Genomic DNA, 12,936 nt, shown 5'->3' on the forward strand with positions numbered 1-12,936 from the left:
AACAAATTAAAATATTCTTTTTATAGTGAATATTATTATGTTTTATTACTAATCATAATATAATATTCACAATAAAGACATTAAAATATTACGTCCATGTGTCATCCATCCGCTGCGTGAGTTGCGTTTTAAATTTTTTCCTGTGACCTGTACGTCATAGTACACCATTTTTATAATAATATATTTATCATTTGTATAGTAATTTTTATAATAGGTGAACACGAAATGTCATTGTGTTATAAATATTTAATAGGTTAATAAATAGAAAACAAACCAAAAAAATCAAAAACACTTAGTCAAAGGTTTATTAATACACTAATAATGATAACAATGTATTGTAGGAAACTTGACACACTACAGACATCCATATAATAATAATATGCATAATGTATAATAATGTATAATGTATATGTATGAATTTATGTATTATTACAATAATATTACAATAAAATCAAGTCGCTAGCAAAATAATAGTACGTTTAAATTGAATTTCAGTCAAAATTAAGAGTGCTCTGAAATAACTGTTTACATAATATGAATATATAAATTATTACAATCATGGAGATATGTGTAATGTATTCGCGTATATGTACGAGATGATTATGTTTTTTTTAAACGCAGTGCAAAATCAGCTCGATATCAACAGGCTCTAAAATCTCGTAAAACTCCGTAAATTAGTATAATATTATAGAAGTCCAAGTCTGTAGTATAGACTCACGATTTCAACCGGAATGTCGTCTTAGTAATTTATTTTATTGTTTCTATCCAATGAAGTTAGGCACCTACATCGAGAACAACAGCTATTATAAACATAGTGTTATTATAATGAACACGTACCGTTATACTGCGTGAGGTTATTATTATTAATATCACCTAAATACCTATTAAACTTATACGATATTGTAATGATATAATAATATTATATTATAATTTTATTAAAACAATAATAATGTCATGTTAAGTTTTAGGTCACGTGGAATTTATTAAGATTAACGTGATTTTTCAAAAAACAAGCGTTCGATATAATTTATTTTATGAAAAAATAAACCCGTCTACCGATATAATAATATTATTATTATTATTATAGATTATGATAAATAAGAAGGAAAAAAAAATTAAATCGTTCAATTCACGCCCGACACGCTGTAACCACCCGCGTTAAATACGAAATATTGTGCGTCGCCGTTCGCTAATAATAATAATAAAAAAAAATTATTTAAAAAACGTAAACGCGACGTGCAATTTGCGTATTATTATTATTATTATGTGCCGACGTCTGAGATTAGTGTAAGGGAATACGATTCGAGCGACCATATTATATTCCCGTGTAATGACGAGTACACATTTCGGTACGATATTACGATACGGGAAAACATATTTCCATGCGCCATAAACACAACGTGCCCTAATGCAAAATCTATAAAACGCCCGGAAAAACCAAGAGCAATTTTTGTACGTAAGTCGTCGTCGTCGGCGGCATTCGTAGAGCAGGCAGGTAGGCAAGGTCGGTGGGTAGGCGGGTTAGTGGTTAGGTGAGGAGTATAGGTACAACTATATATATTTTATTGGCTGCACTACACGTATATTATTGTTTCGTTCGAGGGTTTTCGCGTGCGTTGGTTTTACTCCCTTATAACAGTAGTAATATTACTGTTATACTATTGGAACGCACGTATTGCGAAAGATTCTGTTTCCGAGAACCTCCCGATATCGAGCCGAAGACATGTATAAATATTATATATATTATTAATAAAACTATTATCCCTGAAGAAAAAAAATCGTAGGAAAAACACAAAAAAAAAACCGACCCTTAGGTCCTCGTCTCGTCCTCTCTCAGGATCTGAAAGAATAAGGACGAATATTCGTAGGTATAGGTAGTACCGATTTTCGAGCAAAGGGGCGTGGAGTTTTTTCATTTATACAATATATAAGACGACATACATTTCATGTATATGATTATTATTAGTTACTATTACGACTGTCGTCTAAACGGACTGAAGACAGAATGGATAACGTTATTATTATTACACCGTGCGCGGGGGTGTGCCTACCGGAATGAGACGCGCGAGATCGAGCCTAAAATTAATCAATTTGGACAGCCGGAGAGAGAGATAGAGATATAAAGAAAAATATTGAAATAAGAGAAGAGAGAGAGAGAGAGAGAGAGAGAGAGAGAGAGATAGAGATTAATAGAAAATAGAAATAGAGGAAATAGAGTGATAGTGGTAGAGAGAGAAGGAGAGAAAAAAGAGAGACCTCTGGGACTCTTAGAGTCGGTTATTTTTTTTGTAGTTTTTTGGTTTGACATTTTTTTTCTCAGTTATTTTTATACTTAATTAAATAATTTATTTTACACAATATTAATATTATAATAATAATAATATCATAACATGATGTATACTGGAATGTCGTCGTCGTCACCGTCATCGTCCGGTTCGCTCGACGACGGTGCATTTGCTGTTGTTTAGACGGAGTGACGACGACGACGGCGGCCGCCACCGCCGATTGTTGTTTGTACGTAGGTTGGTACGTTATTAGTGTGGTTTCCAGTCGTTGGCTGAAACAAAACAAAACTGGGTATAATATAAAAATATCGAGCAGTGGATGTGCGAGTCCAAAATGTGTTCGCGGCGGACAAAAATAGAGGAGGGTTCGATAAATTATTACGTACACGTGACCTTCTCTAACAGCGCGAATATCGCCGGCCGGATGGTCGTCGGAAGTGCATGCGGGCGGCGTCGGTAATGCGCGTTGTGTAGGTAATACTACAATATTATTATTATATACGTATACATATTATTATAATTGCAGTTGTAGACGGGTATTATAATAGTGGTAACTGGTAGCAGTTGTACGCGAGTATAAAACGTATAATATTATAATAAAAAGGACTGCGGTGCGCTACTCGTCCGCCCGCTCGTCCGTTAAACGAATAAATAAATCGTGACAAACGGATAACCGGCAATTAATACTACGCACTTACCCTTGTAGTATACGTCTTTGTGCATGCTCGGGCAGTATTTCTCATCGTCCTGTAATTCAAAAAAAAAAAAAAAGGTAATAAATGAGTAAAAAAAAAAAAAAAAAACAAGAGCGCAGTCCATTAACGTCGTCGTCGTCGTTGTAGCGAGCGGCAAACGAAACAGTTTTTTGTATTTATTCGGTCGGTGACGACGCGCGGTCACATTTTTATTAAATTATAATACTCGGGTAGAGGGTTAGTTGGAAAATATAATAATATTATGTCTTACGACTTTGACGGTTAAAACAAATTTAAGGTTTCAAAATACGGTCCTCTGTGTTATGGGAGGGGGGGAAGGTCGATGACCTGTAAAATCAGTGTGACGGTGAAACCTCCAAATACCGGACACTCTTGGTATAGTTGACATTTTGTGCGCTATATTCTTCAAAGGATTAAGTTTGCAATTTTTTCCCGAAAAACCGTGTCCGCTATTTCAAAGTGTTCATTAGCGAAGGTTTTACAGTTTAATAACATATCTATCTAATAACACGGCAGTGAAGCGATTAAGTCATAACAATAGATAGCGTATAGTTAGGCTCTCAAAAGTTTAGAATATGATTCTAATGTACTTTAAAAATACCCTAAAATATTCTCTTAATAATCCTCAAATTGGTAAAATATACCGAAAGTAAGAGTTTTTTTTTTATTTCAGAAAATTTGAAATTCTGTACACGAGTTATAATAAGAAATATATTATGTATAAATAGTTTAAATTTTCTTGTGACGAAGTAGTTACAACTCGAGAAATGAACAAATATGATTTTTTATGAACAATAATATGAGATAAATAGGCTAATGAATGTTCTTTCTTCTCTAAAATACGTTTGAATATGCAAAATAGATTGTTTTTAACGAATTCTGTAATGGAGAACCCCAAGTAGTCAGGAAAGACTGGGAATACAAATGAGATCCAGGGAAACAGAAAACTCCGCCCAAATGTTGGGCAAATAATAAAATCCAAAAATAGTTTTTTTGGTATTTTTTTATTTATATTTTTATTGCTTAGTTACAGAATACCTTCAGTTGTTCTTAAAAACACTAAAAAATACTTTTATTAAATCGACCGAAATATATTCAAGTAGCCCAAAGTTTCACCGTCCCAGACGGTGATCTCACACTCACTACCGTCTACCCTAGCTAGTCTGCCCCTTTAAGTAGTAACATTTTTCATTTTCACTCCCTTTGAGATACATAGTCAATAAATATATTGTGTAAAAACCTGAAAATCCGCTATATTTAGTTGAGTATGTCAAAATTGTTATCAATTATCTGTGATAACAACTATGAGAATTAGTTAGCGGCGCATCTAGAATTTAATCAAGAGGGGGATCCAAAAGCACATATTTAACTACTTTTTTTCTGTTGTTTTTCTGATTGTATACATGCTTTTTATTGCTTAATAAACAGAATTATTTAATATATAAGATATATATAAGTTCTGATGACATATAGGGAATATTGAAAAAAACTATGACATTAGCCAAAGGGGGCTCGGGTGTCTGGACCCGGGGTTTATCCCCTGGGTGCGCCACTGGAATTAGTATAATAAAATCTATTAAATCAAGAATTTATGAAACAATTTCAGATCAACAGCAAATTCCAAGCCATTAAGAACCTTCACTTACAAATTAAATAATTAGATTAAAATTAAATATTTGGTTAGGTATATTATGATAATATTATAATAACAGTAAGAAATAAACATTTTTTTTCAAATTAAAATAATTATAATATTACCTATGCCCATTTATTTTATGTTTCTTACGTACAGTACTTGTAATATTGATTACTAATAATAGTCTATGCGAGTAGGTATATAAAAAAAATATATGTAGGGGTAGCTAAAAATTTGAAATTCAAAAAGAGGGTGGCCACAGTAAAAATATTGTGAAACACTGAATTATTATACAGGTATATCATTATTGGGCCGCCGGTTGCCGGTGTCGTATTATAGTGGTCGCGACGAGAAAGACTTTTATATAGGTCGTATCTAAAACATCTAGGTCTGAGCTGCAGCAGTTACGCGGGGAAAAGAAATACAAATGATTAGGATTATACGTAATGTACAAACTAATAATTGTTTGACGTAAACCCCGTAGATGGGCAAGTGTTTGCCAGGAAGTTACGCAGAAAACCTCGGCCAGAGTGTAATGTATAATAATAGTAATAATTAAATAATGTGATGTTTATTATATCGTTACGGAATGTGCTATATTATAATACACAGGTACGCAGGGGGGGGCGTTACAGGAAGCTGACTAAAATTGTGTGCGCGCCTTTGAAATTTGAATAACCCAAACACGTGGAACGCGTTCAACCTCCCACCCACCCAACCGTCAGCTATAATACCGTGATTTCTTATCGACTCTAAAAGTTTGTAATTTATATCGATTAAGAATTATAAACCCCGCCCCCTCCCGCACACACAGACCAAATAGATTATACCCAATACCCGTCCCCCGTGTACGTGCACGCGTGTGTGTGGGTACATCATCAGAATACTATTAATATATCGCTCAAGTTGTATAAATTATATTACCTTTCTCAGGTTGAAATCGATATTGGTGCGCACCAGCCGATTGTGCAGCGGTTGAGGTGGTCGGAAATTGTTGCCCAACGGCGCCATACCTTGGTTCTTCTTGCTGCCCTGCATCAGGCCCCGCAGACTGTACAACTGAAACATATGTGCATTGCACGCAATTTAATAATAATAATAAAAAATACATTTCGTTCGCGATTGGTTTTCCGCACACGGCCCCGGGGCCACGTTATTATTGCTCGTGTGTGTGTGTGTGTGGGTGTGTGTGTGTATGTGTGTGGGTGTGCGCATAACACAACCCCGCAGTCCTCTATTCGGCGCTCTTGAATATTATTACGATTATTCGTATTATTTTGGTTTTAAGAGGACACCCACACCAGCTGGTGATGCTATATCTGTCCTCCAAACGTACGACGTAGCCAATGTGTGTTCAGTTGTTTCTGAAGTTTTGTTTAATAACATTTAATCATAGAGTGAATTAGACTTGAAAGAAACTGCGTGTTAACTTCGGTTACACCTGGATTTTTACGATATTTTAATTTTCCAGCATGTTACGATAAGTACCTAAGTGAAATATTACAATTATTCTACATAAATTTTCGAACTTGTTAAAAAATTATAATATTGTGCAAAAGAAAAAACAAAACACAGTTTATGTTTTTACCGTTAATTCAAATAATATACTCTATTATTAAAGGTTACTACACTAAATTAGAACCACCGAACACCCCTGTGAACTTGGCTGCGCAACATTAGAACTTAGAAGACATCGATCCAATCAATCCAACACATTTGTTGGTGGATTGTTGGACATTGTTGGACAACTTTCAGAATTTGTTGGACATTATTGTCACCGGAATAAAAATTTCTAGTTGCACTGCCAAGTTCACGCCATTAGTGCAACTATTTGTTGGGACATGTTTTTTGTTTCTGAAAGTTGGCCAACAGTATCCACCAAATAGGGACGAAGCTGTGTAGCCCAAAAAACATGTCCCAACAAACAGTTGCGCTGCTGGCGTGAACTTGGCAGTGAAAAATTGGGAATTGGTGAAAATAATGTCCAATAAATTCAGAAAGTTTTCCAACAGTGTCCAAAAAATTGAGACGATACAAGTCTAACACAAAAAACATTTCTCAACAAACAGTTGCGCTGCTGGCGTGAACTTGGCAGCGCAAAATTGGAAATGGCCCCCCCAGTGAAAGTAATATCCAACAAATGTTGTAAGTTGTCCAACAATGTCCAACAATCCACCAACAAATTTGTCAGATTGATTGGACCGATGTCTGCTAATGTTGCGTTGCCATGTTCACAGGGGTCCACTGAATACAAATTTGATGTATTGTGCATTTATAAGACGGAAACAACTACATAATATGCGGATTAAACGTCCTCTCAAGTATTTTGTACTGCGTGTAGTCTTCGTCTGTTTATTTTTTGCAAGCCTAACCTTTCATTTATCATGAAACTCGTTATTAATGCTATTATCATAACGTACATATATGCTTCTTGATATATGCTGCTGGCCATTTACTAAATACACATTACCTACTTATCAGTATGGCTGAGAATTAACGAGTTAAGAAATGAAAGTTAAGTCACTTTTAACCAAATTACATAACGAGTTAATTTTTTTCATAAAGTTTCTTCTATAACACAACGAGTTAAAGTTTTTTCTATGATATGCAGTGTCTAATCACTTGAAAATCATACTATTGTCATTTTTCACGTTAAAATTATAAATTAGTTTCTCCTAAATAAACCCTATAGGCATAGGCTTAAGATACATTTTATCTTGTACAAATATTTTATTGCCATTGTTTTTATAAAAAAAAATTATCATAAATAATAATGTTCTATGTATTGTAAACACTAGACTGTCAAATTGTATTTATATAAATGCCAATGTAAAACTATTACAATCTCATCCAAACACAATAGTTTTAAATCTATCAACAAGAAAACTATCAGCAGACAACCCAGCTCAAAGTTTAAAGCTAGGTACGTTGAACGTTAGTGCGGTGATCTCTTAAATAATTAACCAATTCAAAATTAACATAATTAATTAATAATTTCTGGTGGGACTCTATCATTGGTTGGCCTCTTTTTCTGACAGTATATTTTTGTCTCTTATATTGTTATTTATTATTTTTACAATATATATGACACATATTGTTGTTTTTATGTATTTATTTAAATGAGTGAGTCCATTTTTACTAAAAAAAAATTCCTTATTGGGGAAAATTGGAAAATGAAGGAAAATGGTAAAGATTTATTTATTTATTTTTTGAAGAAAATGGTCAGTGATTCAAAATGGTTACAGCCATTTAAATTTGTCCACACGCCCAGCCTTGCTTATTGTAGTCACCATTCGTGTGATATAAAATAGGTTATAATAATACATGTATAAATCATTCGGTAGTCGTTTACCCCATGACGTTATCTCATGACCTGTGTTTGTCGTCTTTTGTTTCTCGTCCACGGCACGTGACTATAGCTGCAGATATTATAGCAATTCAACCGAAGAAGGACTGAAAAACGTATTTAGGTACCACCGACGGCACGCCATGTCGAACTTATTATTATACATCAAATGTAAAACCTATACAACATGAAATCATATTGCAAATAATACATACATACCCTCGAGGTAGGTAATAAGTTTAGGCGTTCCGAGTCGAATGATTTATTACGTATAACAAAAAGCAAGTTCAAATTGATTGAGTGAGTCCCTCGAGTGGTATCAAAACATGGTCCGTTTAGTCCGTTTGAAATGTCTGATAAACGACCTTCATCTCTATATATTAACCGATTTTCCTACGAAAGTTTATCTATACAATCAAACATTACGAAGAAACTTTTCAATTATATTTCTGAAATTGATGTGTTTATATTTCAAAATATCTATGTTTGATAGTTATAAGATGATCATATACCGCGAATAGGTTAGTGTGTACCTGGGCAGTATGTACTTTATGTACCTATATATATGTTACGGTAAAAGATTTTTTACATGAAAATAACGTTATTTACCAGTGCATATAGATATATATTATAAAAAATCAATTAGAAAACCAAAAATTATCGTTATTTATTGGAGGTAATTAACGTTAATATTATTTTCCATACAAAATGGAAATTAATAATGTTATTTCAATTTATATTTCATAGTTTAATATTATATGAGTACTTGTTTTTAATTTTAATCCTTGTTCGGCGAAACTTTGTGCTTCCCGTAAACATTTATTATTTTATAGATCGTAGCTAACTTTTGTACATTTGTGATAGTATTGGTCTGTGTCGTGCACTGGTGCTTATAATTGTAGTATCACCTTCATCACTTTCCTACCTAAAGATGGCAACAGTCAGTGACGTGGCGGTTTTTTTGTGGCCTGCGCCTCAACCAAACAACCAAAATCGCTGGGTTGGTGGATGGGTCTGGGGTGGTTAGACGCGTATTTTAATATACTAATATACAGGGCTGTTAGTTTAATACAGTAAAAATCCCAACAGAACACATTTAAAATCCAGGATAATACATTAAAAATATATTGGAAACTGCCGTATAGAATGCGTTAAAAATACAGTTAAAAGTCAAAATATAAAACGTATACAAATCTATCAAGCTGTATTGTGAAGAAAAACTATACTTTTAATTATTTTTATTCGTGTATAAAAATGTTCTGTTTACTTAATATGCATAGGTAATTTAATGATCATTATTCAGTTGGAATGAGCAAAAAGAGACTAAAAACTAAAATAAGTAGGTACTGATTTCGATCGTAAGGTGATAATAGGTATAGACAATTTCTGGGCCCCTCAGGTTTTTCAATCGAAACTTTAATAAATTATTTTCGACAACCAAACACTGTAGTTATATCAAACATTACTGAATAAACATGGTGATGACGCACGTTGTATATTTTTACATAATAATGTTATTGATACGATGACTTGATATCCAACGCATAACATAACGACGGTTATAACTCATAATGTTAATAATATAAAATGTCTCAAAATGTTATATAATTGTTGCTCGTAAAATAATTTTTACTCATAATAGTGTGTACAGTGTTTTTGTTTTTAACTCTGCTGCGTATATGTTTATATTTTGTATAAATAGAGCGTCTAACAACACCCGAGTGGTTGAACCCGAGTAATACGTATTTTGGGTTGTTTATGAATTCTCTCAAGTTTTATGCGTACGGTAAATATGTTTTTATATTATACCTACCAGCTAGGTATGTCACACACGAACCGCGCCCTCGATATTATATTGCATGATGGTCACATCGTATCAAACATACGTAATAATAATAATAATATTCAAATTTTTTGTTGTAGCCATTTTCGCTTCAAACTATAAATTACACGACGGACAGATAGTATCAGCTAACATTTTTCACATACAGTTTTATCAATCGGTTTTAATACTTTTTGTACGACTGCCATTATAATATAATGGGTGTATATTTTAATGTCCATGAAGTTTAAAAATGTAAAATCTATAGTTAATTGAATGCTAAGTCAATTTTGTAATATATACATTGAATTGAATTTAAAAACAATTGAGGCGGAAGCCTCACAATTGAGACAGTAAACATTTAATTTAATTTAAAAATTATAAGAACAAATAGGTTTTAATATTAATTTTGGTTTTGTCATCATCTGTACGTGTTGTCCAGTTATGTTTTATTATGATATTCTTAAAATGAGAGGGTTTGAGTGAGCTCCAAGATAGGATGATGAGTGGTTAATTTTTTCAGCTGAGTATAAGTACATTTTCAGAATTCATTTACCAATGGCAGTGGTAATAATTTAGAAAATAATGAATTTGGATGAGTTTGAATGAGTTGATAAATTTGAATTTTATGAATGAGTAGAGTTGTTTTGATTTAGAGATGGGAAATTTAATTGATTTATATCAAAATTGACGGCACTTTGGGCAATTTGTTGAAAGTTTGAAGACAATTAATGATCTATTTTGGACCATTGATTATTATTACTTATTAGTAAGATTTTTCTTGTTTTTTTACAATGTCATGTGTGCAAATACATTATATCATATTTTTAATCATCTTTTATAATTGGCTAGAAGTCAACCTCGTACAAGTCACATATTTTCAGTCTTGTGAGCATTTTCACTCACTTAATTTTGTGATGTTCACCATACCAAACACAGCAGGGACTAAGGTTACATCATTTTCATCAATCAATAATGTTTAAAATATGCAATGATATAATTATGCAGATGGATCAAGTTCGTGATTTAGGAAATATCTTTTCAAATTACCTTTGTTTCAATGCACATATAAAATAAATTTATGTCAAGGCCTTAAGGGTAAACACTCGGATTTTTAAAAAAGAATTGTGCTTAATTTAAAGATTTAAAATGTTTAATACTGCACTATACGGTGCATTAATTGTATTCCTATTGTACCCTATTACATTGTATTATTGTTTTAACTGTATAAATAAATACAAAAATAAAAATGTACGGGTATGATAAGAATGATAACTCTGTACAATCAATACAAGTTTGTGTACTATAAGTATTTTGGTGACAAACAATTCACTATAGGAGATTGGAATTTGGGTAACATCCAGTAGTCCCACATGACAAGTTAATTGGACAATACTAGTCTAATTCCCTAGGACATGCCAAAATTCTGGGCACAATTTAATAGTTGTAATAGGAGTGCAAATCAAAAATGTTTAAGTCACTCTCAATAATAACTAATAATTAAATTAGCCGTGAAACATTGAGATTTTCAAACGTTGACATTGCCAACATTTCGAGTACAATTTTTAACTACCTATTTGCAAACAACAATTTAATACGAAGCACTGCACCTAACCTTTTATTTAGTGGTTAGTATAAGAGACGGGCGACTAACAAATTTCAAATCTGTGCTTAGACTTAGTAATTATTCAAAACATCTCGTTACAATTAAAGTTCGAAATAATCGTCTAACTACTTTTCTTGTGATAATTTAGGGAGGGAGCTATTAAATGTTGGATTTGTATATTCACAAATAATTAGAAATGAAACTCTAAATTTTTGCGCGAACTGGGAATTTACAAAACGGCCACGTTTTGGAGAAGTTATTCACTAAATATGTATAAATGTGTGTATAAATAAACACGACTATACTTCCAAATTACAGATTCGTCCTTAAAAAATATTCACTTATTATTGAGAAAATTTGATTATACAATGTTGTTCTGGACGACTATGGTCATCCTGATAATGACTACTATAAAGACTATAATGACAAGCAAAAACGTTATGATTTCACACAGCTGCGTACGTATATTATGCGCTATTACTATGCTCATAGGCTATATGAGCATGTCGTACTGTGCCACAAACTTAAAATTAATTAAACCCAATTGTTCGCTTACGAATCGTTAAAATAATACAACAACGTTCCTCGGACGACTTCAATAGCGGAGTTTACAAATACCACGCGATAATGTTGAATATGTTGAAATTTTAATAAGAGGACGGGAGGGCGAATTATAATATTTAACTCGCGTGTTTCGTGTTATCTATTCATGCATAATAATCGTACGTTTATGGTCGAAAAATATGTTTTAATGTCTTTAATGCCAATAATATAGCGTTTCGCTTATCCTAATATTATAATATAATCGTTACGTGAAATAGTATATTTAAATATTTTTGGAATTAAAGAGACACGACGACGCCATCATGACTGCGATTCGAACTTATAGCAGATAATAATATTATATCCGTATCAGGGACTGGAACCTTTTGAATTTATCGGTATCGCTTTCGGTACTGGCTATCGAAAAATAAAATAACTGTTCCGGTTCTGTTCTGGTTTTTTGATAAAAAAAATAAAGGTATCGGTTCCAAAAAAATGTTCGGTACCGGTTACAGATAATTTAGGTACCGAAAAGTAGAATAATTTTAAATACCTATCCGGAATGCGGGTTTAATTAATAGTAAAAATATATTAGAAAACTCATATGATCATACATAGTTGATACACAAAACGGTAATACCATTAAATTATGATAAATAAAATTATTTTATTTTTGAACCTAAAAGAACGTATTTAATTTAAAAATCCCGGTTCTTAATATTTTAAAGGTTCCGGTTCCAGTACCGGTTATTTTAGGTTCGGTTACAGTCCCTGATTCGTATCGTTATATTAGTAACGATAAACGCGTGATATGATGTTTTAAATAATTAATATCTTAGAACATATTATATTATTATTTGGAATTCGCATCATAATATGTAATTTGCCATTTGGAAGTTATAGCACGACGAGGTGCTTAATAATACATATATTAAATGAATATGTGTGATAGTAATAATTGTATATCTACAGTAACTTGGAA

General features: G+C 32.5%; 1 protein-coding gene across 2 annotated transcripts in view; it reads right to left on the minus strand.

The window, feature by feature from the left end:
* Positions 1-278: 278 nt before the first annotated feature.
* The window catches only part of LOC132935438 (carbonic anhydrase-related protein 10), a 283,615-nt gene continuing 270,957 nt past the window's right edge, over positions 279-12,936 (minus strand). For both annotated transcript variants that reach the window (XM_061001986.1, XM_061001984.1), the window contains exons 9-11: positions 5,562-5,696; positions 2,984-3,032; positions 279-2,557 (exon numbers count right to left, since the gene is read on the minus strand). In XM_061001986.1, the coding sequence (XP_060857969.1) occupies positions 2,535-2,557; positions 2,984-3,032; positions 5,562-5,696 (207 nt within the window). In that variant the 3' untranslated portion in view covers positions 279-2,534. The remainder of the gene's footprint in view (positions 2,558-2,983; positions 3,033-5,561; positions 5,697-12,936) is intronic.

The sequence above is a fragment of the Metopolophium dirhodum genome, chromosome 1 (assembly GCF_019925205.1).
Source record: "Metopolophium dirhodum isolate CAU chromosome 1, ASM1992520v1, whole genome shotgun sequence".
NCBI classification, from domain to species: domain Eukaryota; kingdom Metazoa; phylum Arthropoda; class Insecta; order Hemiptera; family Aphididae; genus Metopolophium; species Metopolophium dirhodum.